At 42.1% G+C, this 15,516-nt stretch overlaps 2 protein-coding genes across 4 annotated transcripts in view; one reads left to right on the top strand and one right to left on the bottom strand.

Moving 5' to 3' along the window:
* Positions 1-1,795: 1,795 nt before the first annotated feature.
* Positions 1,796-15,460, bottom strand: RNF8 (ring finger protein 8). Of its 3 annotated transcripts, none has more exons than XM_062629667.1 (8): positions 15,285-15,460; positions 12,194-12,322; positions 9,904-10,644; positions 8,736-8,798; positions 8,093-8,182; positions 6,819-6,926; positions 5,651-5,862; positions 1,796-3,841 (listed from the first exon to the last, which is right to left on the bottom strand). In XM_062629667.1, the coding sequence occupies exons 1-8, from the start codon at positions 15,372-15,374 to the stop codon at positions 3,802-3,804; spliced, it is 1,473 nt and encodes a 490-aa protein (XP_062485651.1). In that variant the 5' UTR covers positions 15,375-15,460; the 3' UTR covers positions 1,796-3,801. The 3 variants fall into 3 exon arrangements, with proteins under 3 accessions (XP_062485651.1, XP_062485650.1, XP_062485652.1); XM_062629666.1 differs by having other exon boundaries at positions 5,658-5,862; positions 15,285-15,459; XM_062629668.1 differs by having other exon boundaries at positions 5,658-5,862; positions 12,194-12,312; positions 15,285-15,387.
* The window catches only part of AARS2 (alanyl-tRNA synthetase 2, mitochondrial), a 29,614-nt gene continuing 18,186 nt past the window's right edge, over positions 4,089-15,516 (top strand). The window contains exon 1 of the mRNA XM_062629655.1: positions 4,089-4,140. The gene's annotated coding sequence lies outside the window, so the exon portion shown is untranslated. The remainder of the gene's footprint in view (positions 4,141-15,516) is intronic.

The following is a 15,516-nucleotide window of genomic DNA, read 5'->3' as shown; positions in this document are numbered from 1 at the left end:
CGCCAGTTTCTATTCCCCGTGTGGAGACGCCGCTGAGCACCGCCCCCTTCCCCGGCGGGTCCTCCCCGAATCGGCGGCGCGCGACAGTGACGCACAGTGCGCGCCCTCACCGAAAGGGGTGGGCCCGGCCTCGCAGGCGCACAGCGGGCACCTCAAACCCTCTGCAAGGACCCCTGGGATCGCCGCGGCATGGCGCGCTCAGCCCCGTCCGTAGGCAGGGCCGGGCCGTGTGGGAGAGCGGGTAGCCGGAGGCCTCGGTCATTCCCGATGGAGGCGAGGTAGGGGTGAAAGATATTGGAGCGCTATGTGAAATGATACACAGTTACAAAATCTACATATAAAAATGTATTGAAAGCGTGTCAAGGCCCATGTATTTCAGGCACTGACTGAAAAGGAACGCTTTCTGCGAAAAACAGGGGTTTGGTTCAGGTTTCTGAAGGAGACTTGCCTAACCAGCACCATAGCAGTGACTTCAGGCAGCACGCCCCGAGCCCAGCCAGGGCCGCTGCCCTTCCCTGCCCGCTGGAAACGGCATTAGTCCCACACGCCGCGCAGGTTTCCTAAGAAACTGCCTGCATAGAGCCTGCTTGGCACCAGGTGCTTCATTAACTAACCACATCTCCGTTACTTGAGCAGAGCCAGAACAAGTTTTGTAAGCAAGTGACAGCAAAGCTTTTCATGCAGTAAAAGCTTAATACGTGGCTACAGATCGTTTGCCATGTGAATTCCAAGCACTGATTGAGCTGTCTTGTACTTCTCATTAAGCTTGAAACCCAGGGGCATACAGCTCAGTACACAAGCATGAATGCTTAAGCTTAAAACACAAAACAAACGCAGCACATAGGGATAGGAGTATACTATTTAGGAAGTGTAGTTTATGATTATCTAGATGCTCTAAGATATGTATGTCTAAATATGTGACATTATCGCAAAAAAAAACAGCAAGAGGGAAGACTATGAGCACGAGGCAAAACACTGACTAGTCAGAGCATAGTTTTGGAAAGACACTTAAACTGGGGTGGGGGGAGCACAGCTGGATTGTTAGATTACCTATTACATGTTTTGCAAAGTTAACTGACAGTGTTGCTAAGGCTCACCATGCACTGTTGTGGTAGATTACATGTGCAAGAGAAAAGTGACTGTCAGACTGATCTGCATACCATCTGCTGTGATGGTCCTGTCCAGCAATCCATTAGCACTCCTTCCCATCTGTTCCTGCTGATGTTGATGAACAGTATGCTGCTCTGGAAGTGATTATCACACTACATGAAAGCTATCTTCCACCTGAAAGCAGCAAGTTATGAACTTGCATCAAGCTTGCTGTGCATCAACTGTGACGAGCTCAGTTGTAACCTGAATCCCAGATGCAAGACTGGAAGTGCTTCATGCCATCCCAAGACAGGCAACAGTCCAGGGCATGACATCTCTAAGGGGACATTCAGATACACAATCAAGAAAAGATACAGACCTTAGACCAAAGGAGAGCACAGTATTAGAGATACAGACATCTTTTGCAGAAGCTACATAGGTTGCTGTACACTTCTGTATGTCTAGTCATCAGCTCTGTATCTGACAGCAGTGAGCTGGGAGGACAGGTCTGCTTTTGCAAGTCAACAGTAGGCTTAACCTCTCCTTGTGGACCTTTATGTACTATGCACCTAATGGTAACAGTGGAAATGGTTTGGTATACCACTTACATCCTACTCTAGTAAAAGAGGACGTGCTCAGAAATCACACCAAAGAACTAATGTGTTACTAAGAGAACCACTAGCCTTCTCTGCAATATGCATAAACATCAGTATAACAAAATAAATGTATTTAGCAAAATAAACCGAGCAAAAATAGCACAGCAGCATGGAAGAGATACACATTAGAAGAACCTGCAGTCTTAGATTACTAGAGTATTTTCATCCTACTCCTCTCCACCAGGAATGCCTGTTCCAATGTCAGCCTATTTCACAAGTATTTTGAGGAATCTCCTTCTCTCAGATATCCTAGAGAGCATATATTCTCAAAAGAAACTTTCATCAGCTTATAAAAAATGAACATGGGAAAGAGGAAAACTCAAGATATGATAATGACTCTTCACAAAAGAAACATTCCACTACGAATTTAAGGAAGCTGCCTGGTCCACAGATCAGACCTCTCTCCTATTTAAGTTCTACTAATCAAATCTGTCAGAACGCATTACTTCCTTGGGACAGCATCATCATCATACAACTTTTTAATGAGATCTTTCTTTACTGGAAGAAGAGAAGAGGTATGATCGTATCTGCTAAATTATCATTAGGGTAGCCACAGGCTTGAAGAGTTGGGTTGTCTTTCATCAAATCCTGAATACACAAGTCTTTCAAATAACTTTAAAAAAAGTCATACTACTTACAGCAGTCAAAACATGAAGCATAGTCATTAAAATGAGATTTTTCTTTTTTTTTTTTTTCGAGAAAACACAGACTAAGACTACTGGGAGAAAGACATTCACTTCAGTAGCTGCACCAAGAAAGACTAATGCAGAAATGAATTTGTATTTTCCTTCCTAATGTTAAATAAACACAGAAAGTACATACAAATAGCCAAAGACATATTACAGATGAAAAGGGTTTCCCCCATCCTCTTTTCACAGTGTAAAACAGTCCTTTCCATATAACAGCTAAATCTAAAGCATATGCCACTGAAAATGGAATTCCATGGACGAATTCATGATAGGATGAGGCAAGACTTGTTCAGTTTCTGAGTGATTTGCTGTGAGGGTAGTAAAACCCACAGCTCAACAGCAATGTTGTGTAAACAATATAACCAAATACTTCCTTCTGTGCCACATGGTTACCTACAGAAGCTGCTTTCCTACCCTGCCAATAGGACATTTCACTAATTCAGATAGCAGCACCTGTGAAGAGACAAAGGTTCCTCTCTGATGCTGACCAGAACTGTGTTTCTGAAGTCACTGTTAACTTCTGGATGTGCAGCCTCTCAATTCTAAAACCCTTTATGCAAAAAGCCTGAAGGGGGAACAAACCAAAGATACTATATAGGAAGAGCACTAGCTAAGGAATTCTGGAAGATTTAGTCTTCTCCATCCTATCTTAACAGGAAATGGGTAATGCCAATAGAGCAAACTGATGGCCAGCAGCTCAGCTTACAATGCATTTAAGCACTTAAGGCTGACAAGGTCCACAAGCCATCCTTGATTACTGGCAGAGGCCTGGGATGATTCTAGCTGTCAGATGAAATTCAAGAGGAAAACCCACATTGGCACTTTTTCCTGATACACCTCTCCTGCCTGCTGGTGGAGATGGTCAAGTTCTCAAACAGAGCCATTCCCTCTGCTACCTGAAATAAGGGAAGCTGTTGTATGCATTTAAACATGTCGTTCACTAAGGAAAGGGCAGGGATGCATATACAAACTATTACATTACACTGAGCAGGTCACAAGCAATCGTGGAACCCGAAGTTTTGTATGTCATCTAGCCTAATGGCAGCTTGATCTCTCACAATCCCAATTTTGTTCTAGAGACCAAGCTCCTGTACATTCATTTAAAAAATAAGGTCCTTCTTCCAAATGCTGAGAGTTCTCAGCTCCAGCCTCTTCACAGTCTCTCCTTCCAGATGTCCAGTCCACTCAACCAGTAGTCAGTCAAACATCACTAGGTTGGTTCTGGGCAGCACACACGCAAATGAGTCTGCAGTAAGAGTGTTTAGATAATGTAGTAGCTTTCATTATAGTAATAATCCTCTTCAGAGTCCTCATGGTCACAGCTGCTCATCGACAAGATGGAGTAGATGGGAGGAGTGACACTGCTGTCATTGCCTGTGGCTGTCTTCACCAACGCATTCTGTTTCCCTGCATTCAAAACACACATGCACAAAAGTTAGCAGTAACCACTGTACTCCCAAACTCTAAAATTACTAGTTCTCTTTGAAACTTACAGCCTCTCACTCTCAGTCTGCAATAGATCTTTCAAGCTGCAGAGCATAGGCCTTTTCAGTTTTCAGCATTAAAAGAACAAAGGGTTGTAGAGGTTTTTTGTTTGTTTTCTTAAGTTTCCTGTATGCCTTTTCCACAGTACAGATGAGGACACATTCTCCAACCCTTCACTGGCACACAATTGTCAATGGAAGTGGCTAACAGTGCCTTGCTAGGTAAGGAAGAGAGAAATGTAGTAAGTAGCTCTCAAACCAGCAATGGTTGTTCAGGACACGTACGGCCCCATCAAAACCTCCATAAAGTTAAGAGCATAAGCTGTCCTATTGGTGCCTGTTCTACTAACGCTCTTGGAAAGGCTTCTTAAGAAGCTCTGAGCTTCTGAAGTGCCATCTGCATGACTATTCCTCTTTCAGCTGGTTTCTCTTTAGGAAATCCTGTTTCCTAAACATACAGTTATCCACATCGCAATCAAAATGTTTCCATCACTGAATAAAAAGATTAATGGAAACAAGTCATCCTTCCTCCTGAAGTGCATTGGTGAAGCTAAATGATTTCCTATTAACAGTCATTTAAATAATTAGAGCATCCCATATGAAGGTAGGCTATCAGCTTATTTCTTTTTAGTTCAAACAAGCATGAAGACCACTGGTTCATCAGACTGAAGTGAAGCAGGATCCCATGAACGTACTGCTTCGCCTATCCCCATCAGCTACTGGATGAGACACGTCAGTAGCACTTATGACACACTGCAGATGTGCATATTACATAAGAGCAGTGTCAGGTCTGCAGAGGTGAAAGCAATTCAGGAAGCTGAGCTGGGAAGCCTCTCAGCAGTGTTTCATTTCCTGAGGCAATCAGCCAAGTTGCTTAAATAGGTTATAATTTCAAGTCTGAACTAACATTGCTTAGGAATGTCAATCTGTGTCACCACAGAGAATCAGAAATGTTTCAAAAGCACCTTTTATTAGGTAAAAGGCTTGACACACTGCAAAATGAAGGATCATGCAGTCGCCTCTATGAGAGAGAAACAGAACAATTACTTAAGGGAATACAGCAAAAGAAATGTTTTCAGGGGTAGCAGGAAGACATTTCTACATTTTCCAGCACCTAAATACCAGCATCAAGTGCTCTAGAGACAAATCTGGAATAGAAAAGCGGAATAGGAATACCCCATACTGGAGTTTTACTTAAAGCCATCGCTATCATGCAGTCTTTTAGCTACAACTAGGCAAGAGGTTATGCATTTAAGCCACAACGGCTTCAATTTCACAAAAATAACATGGCAGAAGAACTGCCAGTTCAGCCTTATGCTTATGTGACACATCAATGTTCCCTTCAGATTCCCTACACAAACCTAGCACACAGAAGAGAATTCAGTTTCTCATCACTGCTTTGCTGATGTTTTTGCAATCATATAGTCAGCAGTTTAATCAAAAGGTGCCTGGTTCCATATAGTTTTGTATTTATTTAGTGATCTCTTTGAAACAGCATAAGCTTTAACATGGTTAAGTTGTTCTGCTCAACTGTGGAATTCATACTGAAGTCTTTCTCCAAATTTATTTTTATTTTGCTGTGTAGTAAAGCTAGTTATGCAACATATCTTAAAATTAATTTTCTGGTGTTTCTGCTGCATTTCCTGAGCATCCCCTTGGTATATAGGTGCAAAGAAAGCTGTACAAAATAGATGGAATGAGAGATTGTACTCATCATGCCACATCCACCCACCTCTCACCTTTCCGCTCTCTGATAAGGGTCAGGCGGTGCTCTTTCATTTCCACATCCAGTTTTTCTACCATCCTGTCAATGCAATTATCCAGCACCAGAGAGCGTGTCTTTGATTTGATCTCCTGCCTGCAGATAGGGCACTCCACTTTACGTTTTGTCCACTCATTGATACAGTAGGAGCAGAAGCTGTGTGCACAGTTCAGAGTGACTGCCTATGGAATTCAACAGAAGGATACTTATCAGAGCATGATCACACAAGCATTGTCAAGAAAAAAAAAAATGAAGTTAGAAAAACAGTAGATGAACACTTCCTGTAAGGGAAGCAGGGGGAGAAGCCTGAAACACCTTTACTTCAGCCTTCATAGGGATTACACACAAAAACTCCCTCATGCCAGAGTGCAGACAAGTTCTAAGAGTTAATGAATTCATCGTAGAGCATAGCAAGTCAGAAACACAGAGAAAAAGCATTAATTCCACTATAAATTTCCCCAACTTGAATAAATTATGGAAAAATACAGATACTGCAGAATAGCATCTTATGTTACTGAGAAACCAGAAATTAAAATTTCAGCTAACTCTTCAGTAATTATTAGATGACTAACACATCAGGGTGCCTGTAGTAGAAATTGATAATAAAACTGAAGATCTAGGAAAACAGAAATAACAGTCTATGTTTCAGACACAGCCTATCACACTTCTACAAACTAAAGTAAGACGGTTTCTCAAAGAAATAGTTTATCTGAACAATGTAAAAGATTCAGGACTTGAGTGAACACTGCACCTCCCTTCCTTTACTAAGCTCCTCCTATACCTAGACCTGAAGCTGTCCAACCCTAGTCAACTTAAAGCAAGGTCTACTACAAAATTATTCTTCCTCAAGTAGGCTGCCAACAGCAGGTTAAAGCCCCCCAAATCTGCTGCAAGCCTATATGCATCCCAGGATTAAGTACTCATCTCTGTGCAGGTAGCAACATTAAAGCTGACATTGCTCCTCAGAGTTAGGGTAGACAGACTGAATTTCTGCTCCCACCCTTACCCAGAACTCACTGTGTGTCTGTTGAGACTGTTAAACTAGCCAAGTAAAGAAATAAGCTTGACTGTTTCTTTAATAAAGCTAGGGAAAGCTTCTCAAGTATCTACTTGCAAACCTGTACCAGTTTCAGCATACCTCAATGAAGTGCTCAGAACAGATTGTGCACTGCAACTCATTCTCCAAAACGTCATTCATCTGATTCAACACCTCTTCTTTTTGGGCTCTCACCTTTTCCTTCTCCTCCTAGTGGAAAAGTACATATGGTCACATACCAACAAAGAACAAGGTTTTACTCAACATAATATTGGCAGGAAGTGTGCATGCAGAGGAAGATAGTACAAGCAGAAAAACCCAAGTCTCCACATGTCAAGTCTATTATATACCCAGATCTGTAACCTCTTTCCTCTTTGTAGTCATGGCAATAATGAGAATATTCCCATCCCCTGTAGAGAACTTACAAGCAAGAACAGCAGCTGTTTCCAAAATTCCCCTCAGTCTAAAGAAACTACTGGCAGGATAAATCTTTTCAGAATCTATTCCAACCTCTTCCTGGCATGTGTTTTCTTAAGTCAACAGAACAGTTCTTTTATGTCCGATGTAAAGAGCAGAACACCCAACTAACAAAATGCCTCAAATATTAAAATGAGGAAGCGTAAGAATTTAAAACATTTACTTGCATTTAACTGTCCAATAATTTTGTTGTTGTTTGGAGTTAAATTAGGCTCCCAGGTACCTGCTCTAGCTTCTAAAAATAACGGAGAAATTCTTCCAATTGAAACTATACTTCAAACAGGAAGAAAGAAACAGGAAGAGTTACAAAAAACCCTAAAGAAACAGGAAGAGTTACAAAAAAACCTAAAGCAAACAGCCAGAGGTGTTTCCATTTTGATCATTTCCATTGGTGATCATTTCCAAGGGTAAGACACAGGAAAGGATCTCCTCATTATTTTCCACTCATCACCTTGTGTCGAGGACAGAGAGAAATGTGGCTTATCTCATTCATTATTCAAATTACATGTTGTTTCAGCTGGAACACTACAGTTTTACTTGAACACAGTAACTAAAAATGAAGCACCTCACTCTTCAAGCACACTTTCTTTTTTTTTTATTTTTATTTTTTTTAAGAACAGGTGGAATGAGCTCACTTATGCACAACACACAGTTCAGGTGCTCTGGGCTTTACAATTGCGAAAGATGGAGTAATCACTGTAAAATACTAATTTAAGAACAGGGCAAGGTGTATCCTCCTCAATCCTGGAAACTAGAGTCAGCTGCCACCTCAAAGTACAGGAGGTTTTCACCTTAAGAGGCAAAGTACAGTCAAGACCAACGGTGAATAAACCATTTCCTCTGCTGCGGCATACCATGTTTCACTTATGAACAGAACTAAGAATATGGTTATTCCTTACCTTGGTTTCCTCCAGTTCTTTATTTTTGGCTTGGATTATCTCCTCAAAATCTTTTTTACTACGGCTCAGTTCTTCCATCAAAGCATGATGCTGTAACAATACAATTCCAAAAATTATAAAAGGGCCATTATAAGCTATCCTATTAAAATACATGGCCATAATCATGACGCTCAGCACACTCATTTCTCCTAATAGAGCAACACATGTCTGTATGAGTTGAGGTGTTAGGCAGTTTAGACTTAACTTAAAACTGGAATGTACTGCCCGTTACTTATGTCCTTCCCAGTGTCATAGCACTGCTCATTCCCTCTCCCAGGTTACACTTTCACTTCAGTTAGACTTTACAATCACCATTTTGAATGTACAGTATCCAGGGGTATTTGACACATAAAGATCACAAAAACCCTGACACTGTATGAAGCTGCTTTCAGATTAGTTTTCAAAAAGGAAAGACCTTTTGGAAAAAGACTAGAAAGCCAAAGTTGTGGTAACCTCTTTCAAAAATATTCCTGACCAAGAGTGATTTTTTTTAATTCCATCTGGTTAAAATTCCCTAAACAGATTTCTACCAAGAGGCCACACAGCAGTAAGATTTAAGTATCAGTTATACAGTTAGACCAAACCTAGATGCATAACTACTTGCCTCTTGCAGGACCTGGGCCAGCTGTTCCTTCAGATTTTCTTCTCCATGTTGCCCCTTTACTCCCTGCATAGGGAAGGAGAAGAGGAAATTAAAAAAAAAAAAAAGTACTTGAAGAAAGCAAGCGACAGAAAACAGCTATTTTGCACACTCTCTCTAGAGATTATGTTGAAAGAAACAACCCTGGTTTTCAGCAAACCCCGAGATGTCCCGCTCTAGTGTGTCACACATGTGTACAACAAATTAGAGCAATCATTTACTATGAAGGGTTAAAGCAGATGCATCATTTACAGTTACATACTTGGAACACCTCCACGTTGCTCTAGCTCTAAAGGCACTAACATATTCATAGAAGCAAAGAGGTCAGCAACAGCTTAAACATGAGAAAAAGCTGCAATTCTACCTTTCATCACACTCAGACATACCTACAGCTCCAGTGGAACTTCCCCTTGTGCCTAAGCACCCAACTCCAGGCTTTCTGTATCTTTTCTGATACAGGTATCTTTCTTTTTGCAGCAGACTTTAAAGGAAGTAACTGGTAAATTATGAAATTCACTCCAAGATGAATCCTTACTTCCTTTAAATCAGATTTTGAGCAAACAAGAATAGAAAAAACTTCAGTGTGTTATCTAAAAAAGCTACTTATCAACATACTCATACTGCTTGAAGACACAGATTTCAGGAAAGGGTTTTTTGAAAACAAATTTTCCCTCCCTCCAGGGATTAAAAAACACAGTAATTCACTTGCTTGGAAAGGCAATGGATTTGCCATGCAAACTGAGCATTAATACAGCCACACACCAAAAGAAATTCAGTTAGGGTGAATTCTTTTCAACTTGTCCTCTCTAACCACAGGAGATCAGGCCAAGGCTTTTGATTTATTTAAAGACACACTTTTTTACCAACTGAAAAGCTTTAGTATCTTGCTGTAATTTACCTGTTTGTGAACAAATTTAATTTTCCTAATTCCCCATGCAGTCCAATCTTTTCTGTCTCTGCACTTCCTTTTGGCACACGTGCCTGGAAGTGAAATACTTCCATGACAATTTTAACAGGAGTAATTCATGCATGTTATTTGTTACTGTATGGGTCAAGATGTTATTTTGGATCAATGTCTTATATTAGAAATTAATATAAAAGACACAGGCCAAAAAGATTACCATCATTATACCTCTAGATTCTGCTGCTCTTTACAGAACGTCCTTTTCAGCTCTTCCACTTGTTGCTGGTGATGCTCTTGCTCCATGCACAGCTGGTTCTGCAACTCCCGCAGCTCTTGCTCCATTGCCAGGATATCCTTCTGAGCACACTTCCTGCGCTTCTGCTTCACATTCAGAACTGCTGCCTGCTTCTCTTGCACTTTGACCTTTAACTCTGTTATATCTACTAAAGTTTTTCTCAGCTTTTCCAAGCCAGTCCATGACTCTGCAAGACCAGAGCCCTTCTGGTCCTTATGCAGGACAGACACGGCTTTCTCAGCATGCACAGGGCTGCTACACACTGGACCCCTATCTTCCTCACTTGGTCCAGGAGAAGGCAGCTTGACATCCATCTTCTCTGTGAACTGTTTGACCTCTTCTACCCTTCCCCATGATTGACCCAAAAGTTCACTGTCAAAGGACACTCTGTCTCTCTTGGATCTGGAATTTGAGGGGCCTTCTGATCCAGATGTCTCCAATTCCTCCAGACTAATTTTACGTTTAGTTCTTGAACTCTTAGCTTTCCCCAGGTCATTTCTCTGGGCTAAAAAGGGTCTGATTTTCTCCCATTCATCTTTAATTACTTCATACTCATATTCAGCACTCTCTTTGTTTTCCAAAGGCACTCCCAATTGGATACGGTCTCCTTCAGCAATAGGATAGGCTTTTGAGGGATCCAGACGCTGTTTGTTAAGCCAGACTCCATTTAGACTCTGCCATTGAAAAGAGAATCAGCAAAATTTAATATGCAGTTACACAGTCCTCTACAGGTTATTTCTGGCAGCCGTAAACATATCCAATCTCTTCAGCACTGCAGTCAGAACAAGCCACCTCTTTAAATAAACTTTGCAATATCCAATTTATTGGCTTAGTGTCCCATTTATTAGTTATTGCATTATATTACTTACCATGCATTATTCCTGCATTACAGATTTTCTGTGCAAGCACAAAGAACAACATTAATAGATGCACTTGTGCAGAAGGAAAAGAATGAACTCCAAGGGGAAAAAAGCTGCCCAAAACCTTCAGAAATAAAAATTAACCAATAAAAAGACTCCAGAATTGTCAAGAACATTGTTCATTGTCAAGAACATAGAATACTGCAGCGATTATTCTTGACAGCTAATGTTACCTGAAATCCAAGAAGAAACAAGAAAAAGGAGCATAGCTTACACTGCCTAAAGGAAAAAAAAAAACAGTTCTCCATAAATACAGTGAGAATACAAACAAGAAGGAAAATGTTAAGAGATAATGTTCAAGACAGAAAAGGGGTTTTAAATGAGATACAAGACTAGCTCAAGAAATGGTTTTGAAAAACAATAAACTGACCTGCACTTAAGATGAACTGCAGAATCATTAACAACTGACACACCTCCAAAACTTAAACTGGTAGCAATGAGAACACAGAGGAAGAGTTAATTGATCTACCACAGTTGTTTCCAATCATGCAATTGCTGTAAGTTTCTACAACTACTCCAACAGTTTTCTTTAAGAGCTGTGTAACTTTCATAGTAGCCACTATTAGTGGCTACTAACAGTAGCTCCTTTCTGACTAACCTGGTGTTGACCTAAACAGCCTTCAAATCCCCATAACATGGCGAATAATTTCATTCTATCAGTGCTGTTTTAAGGCAAGTTACTCATTTTACAGCTTTCAGCCTGAATGAGAAAGGGGAGATCATGATATAAAAAACAGGCTAGTGAAATTACAGTGAAACCTAGCTGAGGACTCCGATGTTCACACTTATTTCTGCTCAGCTAAGGAGGACATTCAGAAGAAACTTACTGGGACATAACATAAAGCATAGTCTTTCTAAAAATAAAATCTTGTAGTTGATTATAACTAAAGCAACTGCATCACTACAATAAGGAGTAACAATAATGAGTATCAGTTTCTCCTTTCATTAGCAGTACAAGAACATTATCCTTTTGAATACTGCCAAAAATTCATGGGATTTTTATTCTTTTTTTTTTTTAACAAAACAGGTTCACAGGCTGCAAAGTGTCCTTGGCAAGACTACAATTGCCTGAAAAATGCTAACCCAAGACAGAAATCTACATTCAGAAAGCAATACAGTTTGCATCACAATTGCAGCAGACTGAAGCTTCCTGTTGGAAGTGCACAACAGGCAGCGCACATTCCCATGGACCTTCTATCATACTTATACCATAGTATATCATAACTAATGCATTGCTTGAGCCCAAACAAGGCATTCTCTCCAGCAAATCTCAAAGTATAAGGTCTTTAATCAGTCTCTGTACCTTGTTATCCTTGACAGTCCACTGCCCTTCTGCATTTTGCTGGAAAACACAGTGCTTACGGGAGATCATCAAGGGGCAGGTTTTTGACACCAGCTGATACGTGAGATCTAATCCTCGGCCTATAGTTACCTAAAAATAAAGTAGTTTAGTAAGTGCAATCAGCAACAACATAGTAAATTCAGTTTATGTCATTTAAATTTAAATTTAAACTGCAGCAATCAATCTAAATCAGCATCTTATAGCTATTTCTGAAGAGCATTTAAATTCAAGAGTAGGAAGAAAATGGAAACCTACAAAGTTTGAAGTATTCTCTTTTTCTCCCACTGAGGAAAATTTGATTGCCCTAAGGCAGATTACAGCCTTGATTTTATGGAAATCTTCCCTGGCAGCAGAACTGCTCTAAGCCCCTCTCAATCCAGCTGTGTCCCACCTTAGTCATCACCTAACTTCTTCAAACCAGTGCAATTATTTGCGGGTCTCAAGATTACTTCTTACCCTCTTCTTTTGCTACTTGCATCTGTTCAACTGTTTGTGAACAGGAAAAATTCAGGAAAAAATAACCCAGAAAATTGCCATCAAAAATGTGCACATACAGCCATGCCCTAAACACACAATACTGTTGTAAATCACACCATCAACCACACGGCTCAGAGTCTAAGCTACATGCAGTTCATAACCAGTAATGAAAGTGATCTGAATAATCAGATTAGACTCTAATAGCTTCTTCTGGGAAAAGGGACATAATTTAATTGTACCATTTCACAGTATCTTATTAAATCTGATTTAACTTCAGGCTGCCATTTAAGGCACAGCTTTGCTCTCCTTCCCTTCACTGCCTCCTTTGCAAGATCTGATAATCATACACACTCTTCTTATTCACCTGTCCACTGCACAAGTTCTCAGCTTATCATGTCATTAGACAACTGCATGGATCCAACACAACACAGCAGGAACACGCAGCCAGACAAAGCAGCATGAACACCTTTTAGCAGAAGACCATAGTTAAATCTGAGGAAGACTATTACAAAAGTGCTCTCTGCTTTTTATACTTTAAACAAAAGCTGCCCTCCTTTTCTCCCACATACCTCCCAATTCCTACAAGATCCTACAGTCAAGAAAAGTTCATTCACTACACATTACCTGAACAGGCCTCACCTTGAATTCAAAGCAAGAACATGGACTCCCACCTTATAACTAAATGTAAGGAGACAAACTAAGAAAGCCAGGTTGAATGGGGCTTTGAGCAACCTGGTCTAGTGGAAGGTGTCCCTACCCACAGTAGGGGTGTTGGAACTGAATGATCTTTAAGGTCCATTCAACCCAAGCCATTCTATCATTCTATGATCATGCAAGCAAACTTAACCATGTTGGTCCCTGCTTCTTTAATACCTATTGGTGTTCTGTCAACATGGACCGCATATGTAAAAAGCACAGAGACTCAGGTGGGTAAAGACTCCACACTTCAGGTGGACTCAGTTATGAACTCTGCACTTGTCCATGCAGTTGCAGCAGAAATGCTTCATCCATGTGAGCAATCCTTAGCACCCAGCCACACACACATTGTGGCCTCCTTAGCACCAGTACAAGCAAGACCAAATACGGCTGGTCACAAAACTTCCCATTGATCAAGTTCATCATGCAAACTGTAGCAAGGGTCTCAGGCATTACTGCTCACCCACGAGCTGGCTGCTGCTGCCCACAGCAGTCCTGGCAGGTCACTGCCGTGGCAAGGCAGTTTGGCACTGGCACTTAAATCCCAAAGAGGCTTCAGCTGAAACACCAGCCTGTGGCCTTGCCTGCCTGCAGTACCAGGATGCCAGCAGTTCTGCTGTTGCCTGTGGCACTGTAGCACTGTGCAGAAAATCAGAATAATAACATCTTGTGAAGAGAATCTGCACAATTATCAGAGCCCAGGCTGCAAGTTTTGCAGACATATTAACTCAAGTCGTTCACTGAGCACACCTGCACACCTCATGGCTTCAAATCCATGATGGGAGAGTAAGAAAACTATGTTTGCTTAAAGAGCTGTGAAGACGGGTACCTTTTGCAATGCATAAAAGGAATTAGGAGCATCACTAATCCACGACACCCAACTACCTGAATTCTATGCCTGACTTCCACCACTAGAGCAGGAACCCTCTTACAGCCCACAGCATAGGGCTTGGCCTGCTGGGTGTAAGGGAAAGAGGACAAAGGCCCATGTAGGCTTTTCAATTAACAAACAGATCACTAAAAAGGGGTCATTCCTGGACCATACTGAAAAGTAACTGAAACAGACTTAAAATATACACCTCAATACCTTAAGTCACAAAACTCAAATATGTTATGTACTGTTAACCTTGTCAAAGCAAGTCCACAGAAGGGCCACAAGGATGATAAGGGCACTGGAGCACCTCCCACAGGAAGACAAAATTAGGGCTGTTCGACCTGAAGAGAAGCTATATAGAAACCTCATAGCAGCTTCCAGTATCTGATGGGGACTACAAGGATGCCGGAAAGGGACACTTCATCAGAGACTGTACTGACAGGGCAAGGGGCAATGGGTTTAAATTTAAACAGGGGAATTTCAGGTTAGACATTAGGAAGAAATTCTTTGCTATGAGGGTGGTGAGACACTGCCACAGGTTGCCCACAGAAGCTGTGGCTGCCCTATACCTGGCAGTGTTCAAGGCCAGGCTGGCATGGGGCTTGAAGCAACCTATCGAGTGGAAGGTGTCTCTGCCCATGGCAGGGGTGCTGGAACTGGACGATCTTAAGGGACATTCCAACCCAAACCATTCTATGATTCTATGATCAACTTGTTAACCAGGCTAAGCACCCCCCGCCGCTCAGATTACTGCCACACACTCGGCTCCCATACAAATACGAGACGGCGTTCAAAGGCTCTAACAGTCCCCAGCTTGGCAAGCCAGAGCCGAACACCCGCCTTCCGCTCCCTCTCACATTACCTGCGCTGAAACAAGCCTATTCTGGCCGCTGCCTCCCGCCACCCCGGGGTGAGCCCCACGGAGGGGCCGGCCGCAGCAGCACTCAGGCCAAGCGGCGCCGGTAACGGACCCCGCCCCCGGCCCCTCGTCGCTGCCCGGCTCACCTGCGTGCCGGCCTCCAGCAGCAGCCAGTCACCGCTGGCCCCGACTCGGCGGAGGCACCATGCCAAGCGAGAGGGCCCCCGCGTCGCCATGGCCGCCCGCCGGAACAGGCGGGAGCAATCGCTGCTGCGGCGGCGCTCTCGCTAGCTAATCCAACCCGAACCGCCAGCAACGGCTGCGCATACAACCTGAGAGGCGGTGCTCCTCTGCTATCCCGGCGGCCCCTCCGCCACC

This window comes from Pezoporus occidentalis, unplaced genomic scaffold (assembly GCF_034315485.1).
Source record: "Pezoporus occidentalis ecotype Australia unplaced genomic scaffold, CSIRO_AGI_Poc_V1 ctg34, whole genome shotgun sequence".
Classification (NCBI taxonomy): domain Eukaryota; kingdom Metazoa; phylum Chordata; class Aves; order Psittaciformes; family Psittacidae; genus Pezoporus; species Pezoporus occidentalis.
Note: the sequence above shows the minus strand (reverse complement) of the source record. Positions and strands in the feature narration are given on the sequence as shown.